Below are 19,116 nucleotides of genomic sequence, written 5' to 3' on the forward strand. Positions count from 1 at the left end.
TTCTTATCAAGAAGAATATTCAATATTTAAGTTCATCGTGATTTCTCCTTCATAATTTCTTGCGTCCACGTTTCATATATCTGTATGTATGTTAATTTAACGTTATTATATCATGCATCGAACAATAAAAAGACACGATTAATAATGTACCATACTGTAAATGATGTTTCATTCAATGAATGTTTTGTGGTTGACGATAAAAATAAAAAAATGGGATTTAGAAGAAGAATAAGACTTGATCCCTGCCTTTTAGTTAAGTTTTTTCATTAAGCTTACTGTTTGATCTTGGTCCAAGGGTTTGACCACGACCTTTTAAACCAATATATAATTATATTTTACTTTTGATCTTGGTCAAAGGGTTGACCATGACATTTGGAATCAATATCCAAAATTTACAAGTAATCTTAAGGTTCCCATGAATAATTTGCATTAATATTTCAATTTTCAACAAAAACTTATTGTTTCAGACAACAATCAAATATTGTTTGGTTATTGCCTGTAAAAGATATTAGCAATTAATTAAGAACTATCGAGTAAACTTCTTCTACATTAAGCATGTGAGCATGATCGTTTAGAAGAGTCAAGATTCCAAAAATAGAAAAGTCCAACATCATGTCATTGCTTACCGTATAATAATATTGAAGAAACTCTCCAACTAATAAAATCTTATTATAATTATCTATCTCTCCAACAATCGTTTTATTTTCTCGTAAAGAGCAGTACTTTTTCCTTCAAATAAATCTCCTTAGTAAGAATTAACTCTTACAAAACTAGCAAAAGTTCAAATCAAGATTTTTGATGCACTGCACTTGCCGTTGAGATAAAGAGAAAGAGAAGAAAGAAATTGATGAAAATGGTGGAGGAAGAGGTGGTGATTCACGGGCGACAGCAGCCGTGGGTTAGCTGTGTTTCCTGAAGGCCATGGACTGGAACCAGAAGTGCAACAATTGAAAACTATGGACAAAAGAGGTGGGATTATTCCTATCGACGATAAGGAGGTTTATTGGTTATCTCACTTGTACATCTCCACCAAAAGGTGAATTCTTACCTTTTTGTTATATTATAGTCCTTTTTCCTGTAACAATTAGAAATTGTGAAAAATTATTTTTATGTTTATATATATATATTGCGGCGGTATTATATTAATATTACAACATGACTTTTGATTTATCTACTTAATCTTGATTCAAGTGCCTAATATTTCCGAAAAAGGTATATGAACAAAATTTCATATGAAAATTAAAATTCCCTGATCAATGTAACAAAATTGATTTCTTTTGCTTTGTAATTAATTAACGAACAAGTATAGTGACAAATCTATAAACTATTTTTTTATGGGTTTTTATTTTTCAATTTGTATCTATTATAATTATAAAGAATCTTCTTAACAAAACTAATTAATTTATTAAGTTTGTATATAATAAAGGGTGGAATAAGATGTATGATTAAATCAAAAAACTATAACGGATTTTTTTATGGGCTTGTTGGGTTTGCCTTCTGTCAAAGTTTGAGTCCAAACTTAGCTTAGATTTTATGGGTCGGGTCAAAATTGGGTTGGACTCGGACTAAAAGAAGATTGGGCTGAACACAACATTTTTTTGGACTTCTATTTATTTTCTATTACTATCGAAACGAATTTATCGGGTTGAAACTACGAGAAAATGGTCTCACATATTGTGATTGATAGCTAAATTCATTAATAAATCATCCAAATGAACAACAAATCGTGTATATTTTAATAGTATTAAAATTTTAATTTATTATTTTAGTAGCATTAGGATAATATAAAAATGAATATCAAATAGTCATTATAAAATTGAGTGATCAGATTCGACAACTTCACAACACTAATTAAATAGATATTAATATATTTCTTAATCATCTAAATGAGCAACAAGTCGTGTATGCTTTAATTGAAGAAGAAATCATTACTAGAATTAGATAAGAAAAGGAAGGAAATAATTATGAGGATGAATATAATATGGAAGTACCAAAAGTTTCGTGCCAAGAACCTCCAAACATGCAATTAGAAATATTTTGGCTTCAAAAAAGGTGTCCATATTGGCGACTTATTATGTACTCGCAAGATAAAAGATATGATAACAACTGTAAAGCATAAATAATTATCTTAAACAATTTTAGATAAATATTTTATTTTATTTTAAATATTTGATGTAACATAACATATTTTTTTTATAATATACATATAATTATTATTATATAAAGACAAATTCCTTAAGACGGGACCTAAAAAAACTATAACTTATTACAATGTGAAATTTATTCTTATTTATAATTGACCCAAATTGGATCCATAATTTTTTATAATTACATGAAAGTTATTTTTATATGAAATATCACTATAGAGAAGTTCTACTGTATAACTAGGAGCACTAATATTTAAAATAAAATTTCCCGCACCAAGGCCCATGAAACTGAGATCTCAACCTCAAGGCGGCATTTTATTCTTCCTTTGTCTGTTTTCTAAACTAAGCTTAGTGACTTCCAAAGATTGGGTTAATTTCGATGCTTTATCCCTCTAATTAATCGCTCATTGTATTGGTACAATCAAAATATATTTGGTTTAAATATAAAATATTATTGCAAATAATAAATTCCCTCAAGTACATTAAAATTTTCAGAATGTTTACATTGAAAAAAAAAATATTTAGATAATGTTATTATATTATCTCACACATTTCTATTTGCTGATGTTATTCTATATTCTTATAAAGGGCTCTTCTCTTTGCAACTATGGCTTAACTTCTTAATTTAAATTGCAAAAATTTAGTTTACAGAGATAAATTGAGAGAGATGGAAATGGTGGAGGATGTGGTCATAGTTGGTGCAGGAATTGCAGGGTTGGCAACCGCGGTGGCCTTGAAGAGAGTAGGGGTTCGAGCCATGGTGCTCGAGAGGGCCGACGGGCTACGAGCCACGGGTTCAGCCCTAACCCTCTTTCCAAATGCATGGCTCGCTCTTGATGCCCTTGGCGTCTCTCACAAGCTCACTTCTCTTTATTCTCCTTTCAAAAAGTAATATATAAAGAGTCTAGCTAATTAAGCTTATTTGTTTTTAATTTCTCCTTACTAATATTTCACAAACTTATAATTTAATTTTCTCTTTAATTTAGGGGTCGCACGATAAATATTGATACTGGAATTGATCAGAGGTTCCCTTTGAGGGGAATAATGAATGAGTGAGTTAATTAAATTCATGAATATTTATATTCTTATGAAATTAAGCGTTACTAAATATGATAATTTTAAATAATTGAGCTCATTTTTATATGTAGTCAAGAACATGGACCGAGATCAGTCCATCGGAAAACGTTATTAAAAGCTTTGGCTGATGAATTACCAGCTGAGACGATTCGATTTTGTTCAAAGCTAGCTGCAATTCAAACAGAAGAACAAGAAGGTTCAACCATTGTCATATTGAGAATGGAAGATGGAACCATCATCAAAACAAAGGTTCAAATCGAAATCAATTTCAAAAAAACCATTTTTTATCTAAATTACTGTATTGGATTCTAAACCAAATAGTTGTTTTAGATTTTAATAGGATGTGATGGGGTGCACTCCATGGTGGCGCGGTGGCTAGGGCTTGCAGAAGCAGCCAATTCAGGGCGATCAGCAGCCCGTGGGTTAGCTGTGTTTCCTGAAGGCCATGGACTGGAACCAGAAGTGCAACAATTGAAACATATGGACAAAAGAGGTGGGATTATTCCTATCGACGATAAGGAGGTTTATTGGTATCTCACTTGTACATCTCCACCAAAAGGTGAATTCCTTACCTTTTTGTTCATATATATAGTCCGTTTTTCCTGTAAACAATTAGAAATTGTGAAAAATTATTTTTTAATGTTTAATATATATATATTGCGGATGATATAAAGAATTTTTTGAGTCCTAATGTAAAAAATTTGTGCCACTTTGAGTTTGCATCAATAGCGCTCTTTCGTTGCAGGAGCTGAAATGCCAAGAAATTCGGAACTAATCCTGAAAGAAGTATCTGAGAACTATGCCAGGAACTTCCCTCAACATTACCTAGAAATCATTCAGCATTCTGATCTTTCAACAGTGACATGGGCTCCTTTGATGTTCAGGTATCCGTGGAAAATCATCCTCGGAAACCTGAGTAAAGGAAACATAACGGTAGCTGGAGATGCCATGCACCCCATGACACCTGATTTCGGACAGGGTGGCTGCGCCGCCCTGGAAGATGCTGTCGTGTTGGGACGATTCATCGGCAACTCAATCATTGCCAATAGGAGACTTGTGCCGGAGAATCTGGCTCCAGCCTTGGGGGGATATGCCCAGGAAAGAAGATGGCGTGCGGCTTGGTTGATTACAGGATCATACACATTGTGGTGGGTGCAACAAAGTGAGTTGAAATGGTGGATGAAATTCTTCAGGACTGCAGTTTCTATTTTGATTTCGATTTTGTCTCTTCGTAATGCAAATTTTAATTGTGGGAACCTGCCTACTGGTTCTTGTGATAAATCAGGTGGTAACTCATTGAAGATACAATAATGTTAATAACGTAAGTAGAGTCAGTAGACTTCATATGTATGGGACAAAATAATGATATATTTGAAAGATATGTATTTTATATCCTGTAAGGCTGAGAACTTTAATGCACAGAGCGAAAATTGTCAGCTAGTTATATATATATTTTTTTTGGGTAATTAAGTTTTAAATAAAAAATTAAAAAGAATGTATAAAAAAGTTCATAAAGGTGGACAACCTACCACAGGGCAAACCCATAAAATATGATCAAAAATAAAAGTCTAAATAAAACAAAAGAGTTACACAAGACATTATCTTTTAATACATATCCTATAAGAAGAAAACCCTAGATTAAGACGAAAATAAAAATTTATATAAGATCATCTTCAAAACATACATAAGACAATTATCACCAAAGCAAAGCCAACCAAACACTATTTAAAAATTCACATTAGTAACCCTCAATCCCGAGCAAGACTCCTATTACTAATGGATCTCTTTATCTTTTTAAGATCTATAGTTTTATCCCTCACAATTAACTTAATCATAGTAATGATTGAAGTTGCATAATTGTACTCTCCACCAAACACTATCGTTTCTTTCCCTCTAAATCCAATTGTCAGCTAGTTATTGATTTAGCAAAATACAAAAAATCAAAATCAATGATTGACTACTTACATTTAAATTTTACCTCATAATTTCATGACAATAAGTCAATAACACCTGAAAATTTGTAATTTTATATGTAGTAATAAACCAAGAGGAAGGAAGAGCAGATTTTGTACTAAAATTTGGAAGCCAAGTTTGACATTCTTATCAAGAAGAATATTCAATATTTAAGTTCATTGTGTTTTCTCCTTCATAATTTCTTGCGTCCACGTTTCATATATATGTGTGTATGTTAATTTAACGTTATTATATCATGCATCGAACAATAAAAAGACACGATTAATAATGTACCATACTGTAAATGATGTTTCATTCAATGAATGTTTTGTGGTTGACGATAAAAATAAAAAAATGGGATTTAGAAGAAGAATAAGACTTGATCCCTGCCTTTTAGTTAAGTTTTTTCATTAAGCTTACTGTTTGATCTTGGTCCAAGGGTTTGACCAGGACCTTTTAAACCAATATATAATTATATTTTACTTTTGATCTTGGTCAAAGGGTTGACCATGACATTTGGAATCAATATCCAAAATTTACAAGTAATCTTAAGGTTCCCATGAATAATTTGCATTAATATTTCAATTTTCAACAAAAACTTATTGTTTCAGACAACAATCAAATATTATTTGGTTATTGCTTGTAAAAGATATTAGCAATTAATTAAGAACTATCGAGTAAACTTCTTCTACATTAAGCATGTGAGCATGATCGTTTAGAAGAGTCAAGATTCCAAAATAGAAAAGTCCAACATCATGTCATTGCTTACCGTATAATAATATTGAAGAAACTCTCCAACTAATAAAATCTTATTATAATTATCTATCTCTCCAACAATCGTTTTATTTTCTAGTAAAGAGCAGTAGTTTTTCCTTCAAATAAATCTCCTTAGTAAGAATTAACTCTTACAAAACTAGCAAAAGTTCAAATCAAGATTTTTGATGCACTGCACTTGCCGTTGAGACAAAGAGAAAGAGAAGAAAGAAATTGATGAAAATGGTGGAGGAAGAGGTGGTGATAGTTGGTGCAGGAATAGCAGGGATGGCCACGGGGGTGGCTCTGCAAAGACTTGGAATTCAAGCCTTGATATTAGAAAAATCTCAAGGCCTCCGAGCCACTGGTGCAGCCTTAACCCTCACCTCAAATGCATGGCTTGCTCTTGATGCTCTTGGGGTTGCTCACAAGCTCTCTTCCCTTTATGCTCCTTTAAAGATGTAACATTAACTCTTCACAACTTTGTTGGTTAATTTATTCATGTAAATAATCGAAAATTAATTAATTATACTGTAATAATATAGGGGATTTGTCACCGATGTTGGAACTGGAGCTACCCAAGCAATCTCCCATGGTGGAGCCACTGGGTAAGTTTAATTAGTTCTCGACCTTACTTTTTTGAAAATACGTGAGGATTCTAGTTAATTAAGTAATTGAGATTTCAATTAAAATCAAATTAAAAGATTTTTGATGTCGATAGCTTTAGAAACTTGCATATAGTTTTACTAGATGAATGAAACAGGATTGAAGAAGGACCAAGAACAGTTCATCGTAAAACCTTATTAGAGGCGTTGGCAGATGAATTGCCGATTGGCGCCATCCGTTTCTCTTCGCATATTGACGTCATTGAAACACAAGTACAGGACGGTTCTCCAATTCCTGTGATACATTTGAGTGATGGTACTGTAATCAAATCCAAGGTAATTAATACTACCATCTCTTTTCATTGTTAATTATGTGATTTAGTTTTAGTTCCGATCATTAATTATTGCTTTGGTAATAGATTTTGATAGGATGTGATGGGGTACACTCGATCGTGGCACGTTGGCTAGGACTTGGATCACCAGTAAATTCAGGGAGATCAGCTGTGCGTGGATTGGCTGTGTTTCCTGATGGCCATGGCTTGAAGCAGGAATCCAGACAATTTGTAGACGTAGGCCTAAGGGCTGGATTTATTCCTCTCAGTGACAAAGATGTCTATTGGGGACTCACTTGTTTATCTTCACCCAAAGGTTCGAATTTTTCCTAGTTTTATTTGTATAAAGATGTCTTATGAGGTGCAGTACAAAATCTTATTTACTGATACATGAGTGTGGCATCTAATATGGTGCTAGGATGCTTGTGTGATAACAATAATTTTGCACTGATAAAGGATTATGTCATAAAATGACACATTTGTCTTGCTTTGTTTTCAGGAGAAATCATGGCAGCAGACCCAGAAGTGATACGAAGAGAAGTCCTGGAGAACTATGTTAAAGACTTCCCTGAAATATTCAAAGATATGATCCAGCATAGCGATCTTTCAACATTGACATGGGCTCCATTGATGTATAGGTATCCATGGGACATCGTTTTTGGCAATTTAAGGAATGGAAATGTCACGTTGGCCGGTGATGCAATGCACCCCATGACACCTGACCTTGGGCAAGGTGGCTGTGCAGCTCTAGAAGATGCAGTGGTACTCGGCCGACACATTGGCAATTCATTAATAAAAAACGGAGGACTTGTTCCAGGGGCAATTGCTCAGGATTTAGATGGTTATGTTCAAGAAAGAAAGTGGCGTGTGACTTGGTTGGTCATAGGTTCATATTTTTCAGGGTGGATTCAACAAGGAGGGTCAAATCGGTGGATGAAATTCCTGAGATATGTCTTTTACAAGTACTTCTTTATGAGGATTTCTAGTGCCGTAGATTATGATTGTGGGAAATTGCCAAGTGTTCCTTTCTCTAGTGAATTGGACAACTCAAAGAAAATAGAATAAGCTTTCATATTATGTTGAAGTTTGAGAATTCTTGAAAGACATATTTATGTACCTTGTAGGAAATGGTTTTGCATCCAATAAATATTATTTATGATTGATATATAAAAGTAAGAAGAAAAATAATTGATCCTTTCCTTTCAGTTAAGTTTTTTGGGTAATATGATAGTATATTACCCTTCAATTATATGTACACCCTACAATGTGTAATTTTATTAACAAAAATAATTTGCATGAATTCCTTACAAAATATGGTTTCAGACAATGGTGGAACTAGCTGTCGACTGACTTGGGCTACAACTGGCACAATTGGTTTTTTAAATTATTAGTCATTTTTTTTTAATAATAAAAAACAAATATTAGAGTAAAGGGAAATATTATATATTAAATTGGGTTATATATAGGATTATTAGATTTCCAAGTAAGCCAATAAAGAATAGTTTAAAATCATCAATATAATAAATCTTAAAGTTTCAAGAACTCATTCATTTAGTAATAAAATTTTCATAATCACCGTATTATAAGAAAAAAATAATTTAGTTCATATTTGTATTTATCTATCATATATTTTAATACTAACCACCACTGGATGATCTGATAGTAAAAGAGTAAAGGAAGATCTAACATGATCTCCCAAGTTCGAGCCCCCTTGATGGTAAAAGGCAAGAGAAAAATGTAACATGGTTCTCGAGTTCAAATCCCCCCAACTACTAATAGGGGTGGTCACTGGAGCTCTTATTCGGTCGGTAGTTCCAGGGTCTAAAAGATTAGTTGAATTGTGCGCAAGCTGATTCGAACTGGACCTGGTTATATATATATATATATATATATATATATATATATATATATATATATATATATATATATATATATATTATATTATATAATATATTATATATATATATATATATATATTCTCCACAACTACTAATAGGGGTGACCACTAAAGCTCTTACTTGGTCGGTAGTTTTAGGGTCCCAGATGATTAGTTGAGGTGTGCGCAAGCTGGTCCGAACCTGGACCTGGTCATTATATATATATATTATTCCTTTAGTTTCTCGCCAACAAAGAAACCACAGTCCATGCATAAAAATAATAGAGCCAAGAAATCAAATGAAAAGGGGTGAAATTCAGAAAGTAATATAATTTAAAATTTTCAACAAAATGATAAATATTAAAATTTTATTTTAATATATTTTTTTTATTCAATATAATTATAATCGTTTTCGACCCATTTTTAGGTTTTGAAAATAATTATATCAATAATTGTTGATACAGAATCCTTGTCGGGATCGGAACCGATGTATGCGTGATTAGTTATAATCAACAATGAATGTTTATGAGTGCAATAAAGTAGAGACAAAAAATGAATTTTAAAGTGGTTTGGCGAGGTTAATAGCCTACGTCCACTATGTTTGTGTTTGCTGTGAGAGCTTACAATGTAGTTTCAATCAAAAATTTGTAACCCCCTTCTCATCGTTCGAGGGGGTTTATATACAAAATTTGTATAAAGGAAATAGCGAAATTAAAGGAATTACAATTGATTTGAATTGTAATTCTTATATTCTCGCGATTAAGCGCTGTGATTGCGCAATAATCACTGTTGATTTGGTTATTCCCGCAATATTTGAGATCTGAAGTAATCCGGAGATGATTGAATGATTGCTTGTATTGTTTGCGACTAGTTTATGCTGGATCGATCAATCATTGTTGTCAGACTCATTATAGGTCGAACTATATCCTACATTGGTCTGAGCTTGGTGGAAAAATCACACACAACAATAATATTAGACACATCAAATATAAGAAATTCGTTTAAAACCACTCGTGAAAAGATCCAACTAAATTGAAGAAAAATTAGGATTTCGTTCCATATTAAAACCATAACTTATAAAGTTTCACAATTTTTTTAAATGGATTGAGTTTAATTAATTTTGTATAATATGACTTTATTCATTATGATCTAGCTATTCCATTTATTTATTGGATTAGGTAATTCCTAGTTTCGCACTTTCAAAACTTTGAACTATTAAATCGAGAAGCAAATATTGTTTGGTTGCATATGGATGATATTAACTTTATAAAAGTCAAATAATCAAGGGTGCGTTTGGTGTAGTATTTTGGATAGGATTTTGAGGATAGTATTGGATTTTTGGATAGGGGAGTATTACGAGGTAAATTTGAAAAATTTATGAAAAAGCCCTTAGGTTTACTAATTTAATTAAAGACCCTATTATATAAAATGACAAAAACACCTCCACCACCTGCAGTGTCAGATTCCGGCCACCACCACCGGAATCTGGCCGGAAAAGGCCAGATCGGTGTAATTCCGGCCATTTATGGTCGGAATTTAGGCCGTTGTACAGATTCCGGCTATCACCGGCGGTGGTTGCCAGAATCTGACAAGTTGGGTTGATTGGGGGGGGGGTTTTGTTAATTTTTTTAAAAAAAAATTTTGGGGGCATTTAGTGAAATTAATAACCTTATGGGGTCTAAAAGTAATTAAAAAAATAGGGTAATATTTCTGGAATAGTGTGCCAAACATTATTTGGAGAATAGGATTGGGAATATGGATAAAAATAGGGAGCCAAACGCACCCCAAATAATCTAGAACTATCATGTCTTTTCTCTTCCAAATTAAGCATGTGATCATTTTCATTTAGAAGAATCAAAGATTCCTGCTCTTCTAAACGCTGACTCTAAGGCGGCTTTTCTTTTACCTTAATAATTTTCTACTTTCTTCTTGTTGAAAAGTCCAACATCATGTGTCATTATCTCCATCTAATAATATTCAGCTCCGGTCAAGTTCAAATCCAGATTTTAGATTTTCACCTCAGAATTATTACATAATTTTATCTATAAATAAAGTTGATGTAGCATATATATATATATATATATATATTGTCGTATGCAAAAGAGGCACTGCACTTGTTGTTAAAAGAAGAGAGAGATATTGATGAAAATGATGGAGGAAGAAGTGGTGATAGTCGGTGCTGGGATAGCAGGGTTGGCCACGGCGGTGGCTCTGCAAAGACTTGGAATTCAAGCCTTGATTTTAGAAAAATCTCCAGGCCTCCGAGCCAGTGGTTCAGCTATAACGCTCTTCCCAAACGCCTTGCTTGCTCTTGATGCTCTTGGTGTTGCTCATAAGCTCACCTCCCTTTATGCTCCTTTTAAGATGTAAATTCTAACTCTTCACAACCCTTTTAGTTAATTAATTATTCATGTAAATAAGTCGAAGACTAATTAATTACTGTATACTGTGATAATACAGGGGATTGGTCACCAATGTTGAAACTGGAGCTACTCAAGAAATCTCCTTGGCTGGAAATGGAGCCACTGGGTAAGTTTGATTGTTCTTGAGCTTTATTTTTCAGAAATATATGAGATTAAGAAAGATTATTGATGTCGAGAGTTTCAGAAAGAACAATAATTTCATTATAGCTAGATGGTCCTGAAACAGGCTTGGAGCTGGACCCCGATACGTTCATCGCAAAACTTTATTAGAGGTGTTGACAGATGAGTTACCGAGTGGCGCAATCCGTTTCTCTTCCCATATTGATGCCATTGAAACACAATCACAAGAAGGTTCTACAATTGCTGTCATGCATTTGAGCGATGGCACTATAATCAAATCTAAGGTAATTAATTATAATTATGATGTTTTCATAGTTATGGTAATGTGATTTAGTTTTAGTTCCTAATAATTATTCGTCTTCGGTTTTAGATTCTGATAGGATGTGAAGGGGTACACTCGATTGTGGCACGTTGGCTAGGACTTGGAGAACCAGTGAATTCAGGAAGATCATGTGTGCTTGGATTGTCTGTGTTTCCTGATGGCCATGGCTTGAAGCAAGAAGTCAGACAATTTGTAGATGTAGGCCTAAGGGCTGGATTTATTCCTATCAATGACAAAGAGGTGTATTGGTTCCTCAACTGTATATCTTCACCGAAAGGTTCGCTGCGTTCGCATTCTTCCCAGTTGTATTTTATATATCACTTTTTATTAGTTTAAAGATGTGAAACGAGTCAGTAATCTGACTAGTGTTGTAGCCAATATGATACTAGAGAGGTTGTGAAGATGATAAAATGATCCATTTGACATGTTTTCTTTGTTTTCAGGAGAAATTATGAGAGCAGATCCAGAAGTGATACAAAGAGAAGTACTAGAGAACTATGTTAAAGACTTCCCTGAAATATACAAAGATATGATCCAGCATTGTGATCTTTCAAAATTGATATGGGTTCCATTGATGTTTAGGTATCCGTGGGGCATCGTTTTTGGCAATTTAAGGAAAGGTAACATCACAGTCGCTGGCGATGCAATGCATCCCATGACACCTGACCTTGGGCACGGCGGCTGTGCAGCTCTAGAAGATGCAGTGGTACTCGGCCGACACATTGGCAATTCATTAATAAAAAATAGAGGACTTGTTCCGAGGGCAATTGCTCAGGATTTAGATGGTTATGTTCAGGAAAGAAAGTGGCGTGTGACTTGGTTGGCTACAGGGTCATATTTATCCGGGTGGATTCAACAAGGAGGATCAAATTGGTGGAAGAAAATCCTGAGAGATGTCTTTTACAAGTTCCTCATTCCCAAGATTCGTAGTGTTATAGATTATGATTGTGGGAAATTGCCTATTGTTCCTTCCTCTAGTCAATTGGACTCGAAGAAAATAGAATAAGTTTTATATTGTATTGAAAGTGTGATAATTCTTGAACAACAATGAAATTAAAATATATGGCCTTGCTGCACAATTAACACTTTTTTAGTGATTTCTCTCTCCTATTTTTTCCCTCAATTTATTATTTGGATTGCATTGGGAAGTGCATTCTGATTTATTTTCCTTTCTTTTATGTTTGATAAGAAAATATGAGTAATCGGCTTTTTTCCCCCCAAAATAATGGTTCAACCATACTTTTTCACTCAAAAGGTTTTAAAATATAATTTTACTATCTAGAGTGTAAATCTGTTTTCGTTGTGAAGGAGGCCAGAATGATTAAAAGTCCGTTATAAGTTAAAAAAATGGTCCATTAACATTATGCATCGAAAATAAAAAAATCGAACAGTTGGTGGGCGTCTTTCAAAGACAGGTGGATTGGCGGCCGACGGTGGGGAAATTGGTACAATCCATCCACGACAATAAAGGACTCCAAATACAATCAAAATCCTTCGAAAACAACTCCAAAAAAAAACCTCTAATCGGCTTTCAATCGTGACTGTTTTGCGCAACAACCAAAAGGGCAGTGGACGGCGTTCGGCGAACGACCAGCCGCTGGGGGTTTTGTTAAGGGGGTGATGGTGACGCATGGGGTTTTTTGGCCATCGGAATCAGCCGTGGTGGTGGTTCGCGATTTGGCTGGTTCCGTAAACTTCAAACTTCCGTCAGCAAAACCTGACCCAAACACACCACCAAAAACTTGAATTCTTTCTCAACACACAACAGTGATGAATCAATAAAAATCATATAAAAAAGCAATCAAACAATCAAGTCTTCTCTCGGTCAACTCGGCTTTGAGAGAAAAACAAAGCCACTGCCAGAGAGAGGAAAGATATCAAACCACTTTTTTATTTTTATCTTTGAGTGGTGTTATGATTACAACATTTTTTTACAATTTTTTTTTCATAATTCTCGTTTAAAATTGATCTATTATAATTTATTAATTAGGATCTATTATAAATTGAATAATTACGAACCACAGTTGGAAAAAAGTCTGTGAAAAATAATTATAAACATAGATTATTGGTTATCTTTATAGCAGCGGCCCATACTCTCGTTACTACGATGAGGTGTGTAATAGTAGGAGTAAACTTATCTTTATGGCAGAGGCCCATGCTCTCGCTTTCCCTAATGAGCTGTGTAATATTAAGAGGAGTAAACTTCAAGATTATGAGGGTAATACTTTCGGGCCTCTGCCAGCATTTAACATTTTAAATTTATTAAACGAGAAGCAAATATTGTTTGGTTGCATGTGGATGAAATTAACAATTAATATAACTTTATAAAAGTAAATCTCATACTCAAGCACTATCCTGTCTGCTTCTTCTCAAGCATGTGATCATGTTCGTTTGCTGTCAACCTTGACCGACACTATGACGGCTTTACTAAACAATTTTTGCTTCCTCCTTCCCAAAACTCCAAGAATAGAAAAGTCATTGCTCACATCAAAATATCTGAAGAAACTCTTCAACAATGGGACGAAATTTTTTTAATGCCAACAATTGCATATAATTTGTCTATAAATAAAGTTGTTGAGAAAGACAGAAGAGAGAGATATTGATGAAAATGGTGGAGGAAGATGTGGTGATAGTTGGTGCAGGGATAGCAGGATTGGCCACAGGGGTGGCTCTGCAAAGACTTGGAATTCGAGCATTAATATTAGAAAGATCTCCAGAACTCCGAGCCGCTGGTGCCGCCTTAACCCTCTTCCCAAACGCTTGGCTTGCTCTTGATGCTCTTGGTGTTGCTCATAAGCTCTCTCCCCTTTATTCTCCTTTAAAGACGTAACTTAAACTCTTCACAACATCTTTTTGTGTGTGTGTGTGTGTGTGTGTGTGTGTGTGTGTGTGTGTGTGTATGTATGTGTAAATAATCCAATACTGATTGATTACATTGTGATAAATACAGGGGAGTTGTCACCGATGTCGGAACTGGAGCTACTCAGGCAATCTCCTATGCTGGAACTACAGAGAGCGGGTGAGCTTAATTTTTTGAAAATATTTAATTAAGAAAGATTCTAGATGTCGAGAGTTTAAAAAGAAATACCAGTTTCCTTTATTCTTATAACTAGATAGCCATGAAACAGGCTTGGAGCTGGACCCAGATCAGTTCATCGGAAAACCTTATTAGAGGCCTTGGCAGAAGAGTTGCCGGTTGGTGCAATCCGTTTCTCTTCCCATATTGATGCCATTGAGACACAATCACAGGAAGATTCTTCCATTGCTGTCATACATTTGAGGGATGGTACTATAATCAAATCCAAGGTAATTAACTACCATCTTTTCGTTGTTAATTATGTGATTTAGTTTTAGTTCCTCATAATAATTGTTGCTTCGGTTTTAGATTCTGATAGGATGTGATGGTGTACATTCGATTGTGGCACGCTGGCTAGGACTTGGAACACCAGTCGATTCAGGAAGATCAGCTGTGCGTGGACTAGCTGTGTTTCCTGATGGCCACGGCTTGAAGCAAGAGGTAAAACAATTTTTAGATGTAGGCGTAAGAGCTGGATTAGTTCCTCTGAATGACAAAGAGGTCTATTGGTTCCTCACTTGTCAATTTTCACCCAAAGGTTCGCTTTCTTCCCAGCTCCATTTTATACATCATTTGCTATTAGTTTAAATGTGTAAAGTATCAAGAATCTCTGATTGCCATTAAGTGACGAAATGACCCATTTGATATGTCTATCTTTGTTTCAGAAGAAATCATGGCAGGAGATCCAGAATCAATACAAAGAGAAGTACTTGAGAGCTATGTGAAGGACTTCCCTGAAGTATACAAAGATATGGTCAGACATTGCGATCTTTCAACATTGACATGGGCTCCATTGATGTTTAGGTATCCATGGGGCATCGTTTTCGGCAAGTTAAGCAAGGGAAACATCACGGTGGCCGGCGATGCAATGCACCCCATGACACCTGACCTTGGGCAAGGTGGCTGTTCAGCTCTAGAAGATGCAGTGGTACTCGGCCGACACATTGGCAATTCATTAATAAAAAACGGAGGACTTGTTCCAGGGGAAATTGCTCAGGATTTAAATGGTTATGTTCAGGAAAGAAAGTGGCGCGTAACTTGGTTGGTCATAGGTGCATATTTTTCAGGGTGGATTCAACAAGGTGGGACAAATTGGTGGATGAAATTCTTGAGAGATGTCTTTTACAAGATACTCTTTAGCAAGATCTTTAGTGCTGTAGATCATGATTGTGGGAAATTGCCTAATGTTCCTTTCTCAAGTGAATTGGGCAACCCAAAGAAAACAGAATAAGCTTCGTTATTTTTGAAAAACTCATTTATTTACTGTATAATAAAATATAGTTTGGATCAAAAGAACAAAATAATTAAGCTGATCCTTACCTATTGTTGGAATAATATTTGAAATAAAATGGATTCTTAAATAGTAGATATTATGTTAAATTTGTTGGAAGAAAAATACCCTTGTGATAAACATGCTTGAAAATGACAATCTAATTAACCTTTATAAATACAACGATAGTTGGTTCTACATATAAATGTCATGTGCACTCCAATATACAAAATCTCTCTGCTGTTTTTATGGAACATAATTTACTAAAAATCAAAAGTTTAGAGGGAACTCAACCAAGGAATTGACACCTTCATTTATACTAAAAATTATGTTGGTTAGTCGTTATTAGATGTCATAAAGTCAATCATAAAATATTATAAATACAATAAAACTCCCAAATTATTATGTACAATAAAAAAACTTCCATTGTATTACATTTTTAGTAGAATCATCGTCATTGTATTTTGAAATAATTAATAATAATAAAAAACGCAATACCTTTCAATTAAGTTTTTACGAGTAAAGATACTCATAGTATTACATCCCACAATATATAGTTTTAATAAAAAAAATATTTGCATGAATTTCATACAATATATAATTTCAAACAATGGTGAAACTAGCTATTGATTGACCCGGCTACAAGTGACTATTTTTTTTTTTTTTTTTTTTTTTTTTTAAATTAGTCAGCCTTTTCTTAAAAATAGGGTTATACATCTTATGGATTCTTACAATTTTCAGTTTTATAAAACTTAATAGATTTCCAAATTGTAAAAGATTTATATTCCAACATTCATATAAAAGTTCATAATACAATCAATTATAAACATGTAAAATACTCATGGAATATTGCAGAAGTAATTTACAAACCTCCTACCATAGCAATTGTTGTTTTAGTCTTCTTGCTTCCGTCACTTCAGATTACAGAGTCTTCCACTGATTGCAATTTTTCAGAGTGATGGTTTTAGGGAATCAAAAGAATTAACTGCATCAAATGGGGACCTGTAAAATCTCCTTTATAAATGCAGTTGTCTTTTCATCAAAGACAACTGCCCAAAAGAAACAACTGCATGTTCTTAGCAGCTACCCATTCACTTTGTATTAAAAGTGTAGGACCAATCCAATTAAAGAATTCTAATATAATTAAAATTCTAACATTCTCTCACTTGGTCCAAACTTTTATTATATAATCCACAACATAGGAGTTGTAGATTCTGTATGTTTAATCAGAAAAAAAAAAAATTACATGAATCACAGTGGTAAGTCCCTTTTAAACAAGTATTACCTTCTATGTATTACTATGCAATTTTTCTCTTTCTAAATAAATACTTAAATGTGGAATATTACTTTATGAACAAACCTCAAATGTTTGTTCCAGGTCCTCCAGAATGTTTGTTTGTCTCCAACCAAAATGTATACAACTTAAAAGAGAAAACAAACTAAATTACAAAGTTTCAGAGAATGAAAGTATTACCTCTCATAGTGACAAAGCGGGACGTAGTCCCATTTGAACTATATGATCCCAGAACGTCTTTAGTGGCATGCCTTTTTTTTAGAGGATCAGCAATCATCTGCTCGGTATGTATGTATTCAATGAGCACTTCTTTGGCTTTAATGTGCTCCCTTATTGCTAAGTACTTAATGTCGATGTGTTTACTTCAACTTCCACTCTTATTATTCTTAGCAAAGAATACAGCAGCTGAATTGTCACAATATAACCTTATTGGCCTAGAGATAGACTCAACAACTCCAAGCCCAGAAATGAAACTTCTCAACCAAATACCCTATGTAGTGGCCTCAAAACTAGAAACAAACACAGCTTCCATGGTAGAAGTGGTAACCAAAGATTGTTTGGCACTTCTACAAGATATAGCACCTCTAACTAGCATAAAAACATATCCGGATGTTGATTTCCGAGAATCAACACTGCCAGCGAAGTCTAAGTCTGAATATCTGACGACTTCTAAAATGTTGGACCGTCTATAAGTAAGCATGAAACCTTTAGTTCCTTGAAGATACCTCATGACCTTCTTTGCAACTCTCAAATGGTCCAAACCTGGATTACTTTGATATCTTCCTAACATGTCAACTACAAAAGCAATGTCAAGTCTAGTAAAGACTTGAGCATACATTAGGCTTCCAACAGTTGAAGCATAAGGAATAGTTTTCATTTGTTCCTTTTCAATCTCAAGTGTAGGACCTTGTTTCAGATTGAACCTATCACCCTTAACAATGGGTGAAACACTGGGTGAACAATCCTTTATTCTAAATCTCTCAAGAATTTTATTAATATAGGCTTCCTGAGATAGTCCCAAAACATGTTGAGATCTATCCCTATGAATCTTAATGCCAGTAACATAAGTCGCCTCACCCATATCCTTCATACTAAAATGTTGAGAGAGAAATTGTTTCACCTCATGCAGCAAACCCGAATCATTGGTTGCAAATAGAATATCATCTACATATAAACAAAGAAAGATGATTTTACTCCCACTGACCTTATGGTATATACACTGATCCATGACATTCTCTACAAAACCAAATGAAGAGATAACAGTGTGAAATCTTAAATACCACTGTCGGGAGGCTTGTTTAAGTCCATAAATAGACTTCTTATGCTTGCAAAACAAATGCCCACCATCACTTGAATTGAACCCATCAGGTTGTTTCATATAAACCTCTTCCTCCAAATCTCCATTGAGGAAAGTTGTTTTCACATCCATTTGATGTAAATCTAAATCAAAATGGGCAACTAATGCCATTATGATGCGAAAGGAATCATTTTTAGAAACTGGAAAAACATTTCTTTATATTCTATCCCTTCCCTTTGCGTGAAACCCTTGCCAACAAGCCTAGCCTTGTATCTCTCAATGTTGCCTAATGAATCCCTTTTGCTTTTAGATACCCATTTACAACCAATATGTTTCTTTCCAGTAGGCAACTCAACAAGGTCCCAAACTTTATTATCCGCCATAGAACTCATTTCGTCAATGATGACATTATACCACAACTCAGATTTACTACTGTCCATAGCTTGTAAAAACATGCTTGGGTCATCCTCAACACTTATGTCACAGTCAGACTCTTGCATGTACACTTCATAATCAGTAGGAATTGTTGATTTCTTTGTTCTGGTAGATCTCCTTAATGTTATATCAACAA

General features: G+C 34.2%; 4 protein-coding genes across 6 annotated transcripts; all 4 read left to right on the forward strand.

Annotated features, from left to right (window-relative positions):
• The first annotated feature begins 2,820 nt into the window (after positions 1 to 2,820).
• Positions 2,821 to 4,535, forward strand: LOC116122524 (monooxygenase 2-like). The gene is made up of 5 exons (XM_031408367.1): positions 2,821 to 3,035; positions 3,134 to 3,199; positions 3,296 to 3,473; positions 3,555 to 3,783; positions 3,970 to 4,535. The coding sequence occupies exons 1-5, from the start codon at positions 2,821 to 2,823 to the stop codon at positions 4,533 to 4,535; spliced, it is 1,254 nt and encodes a 417-aa protein (XP_031264227.1).
• Positions 4,536 to 6,045: 1,510 nt separating this feature from the next.
• On the forward strand, positions 6,046 to 8,061 carry LOC116122506 (monooxygenase 2-like). The gene is made up of 5 exons (XM_031408349.1): positions 6,046 to 6,391; positions 6,476 to 6,538; positions 6,694 to 6,871; positions 6,955 to 7,183; positions 7,367 to 8,061. The coding sequence occupies exons 1-5, from the start codon at positions 6,168 to 6,170 to the stop codon at positions 7,930 to 7,932; spliced, it is 1,260 nt and encodes a 419-aa protein (XP_031264209.1). The 5' UTR covers positions 6,046 to 6,167; the 3' UTR covers positions 7,933 to 8,061.
• Positions 8,062 to 10,818: 2,757 nt separating this feature from the next.
• On the forward strand, positions 10,819 to 12,702 carry LOC116122505 (monooxygenase 2-like). Of its 2 annotated transcripts, XM_031408348.1 has the most exons (6): positions 10,819 to 11,109; positions 11,204 to 11,272; positions 11,393 to 11,570; positions 11,657 to 11,885; positions 12,052 to 12,092; positions 12,191 to 12,366. In XM_031408348.1, the coding sequence occupies exons 1-6, from the start codon at positions 10,886 to 10,888 to the stop codon at positions 12,230 to 12,232; spliced, it is 783 nt and encodes a 260-aa protein (XP_031264208.1). In that variant the 5' UTR covers positions 10,819 to 10,885; the 3' UTR covers positions 12,233 to 12,366. The 2 variants fall into 2 exon arrangements, with proteins under 2 accessions (XP_031264208.1, XP_031264207.1); XM_031408347.1 differs by having other exon boundaries at positions 12,052 to 12,702.
• Positions 12,703 to 13,997: 1,295 nt separating this feature from the next.
• Positions 13,998 to 16,029, forward strand: LOC116122504 (monooxygenase 2-like). 2 transcript variants are annotated; one of them, XM_031408346.1, is made up of 5 exons: positions 13,998 to 14,434; positions 14,559 to 14,627; positions 14,737 to 14,914; positions 14,994 to 15,222; positions 15,353 to 16,029. In XM_031408346.1, exons 1-5 carry the CDS (start codon positions 14,211 to 14,213, stop codon positions 15,913 to 15,915), a joined length of 1,263 nt encoding a protein of 420 aa, XP_031264206.1. In that variant the 5' UTR covers positions 13,998 to 14,210; the 3' UTR covers positions 15,916 to 16,029. The 2 variants fall into 2 exon arrangements, with proteins under 2 accessions (XP_031264206.1, XP_031264205.1); XM_031408345.1 differs by having other exon boundaries at positions 14,003 to 14,434; positions 15,350 to 16,029.
• The last annotated feature ends 3,087 nt before the right edge of the window (positions 16,030 to 19,116 follow it).

This window comes from Pistacia vera, unplaced genomic scaffold (genome assembly GCF_008641045.1).
Source record: "Pistacia vera cultivar Batoury unplaced genomic scaffold, PisVer_v2 Contig135, whole genome shotgun sequence".
NCBI classification, from domain to species: domain Eukaryota; kingdom Viridiplantae; phylum Streptophyta; class Magnoliopsida; order Sapindales; family Anacardiaceae; genus Pistacia; species Pistacia vera.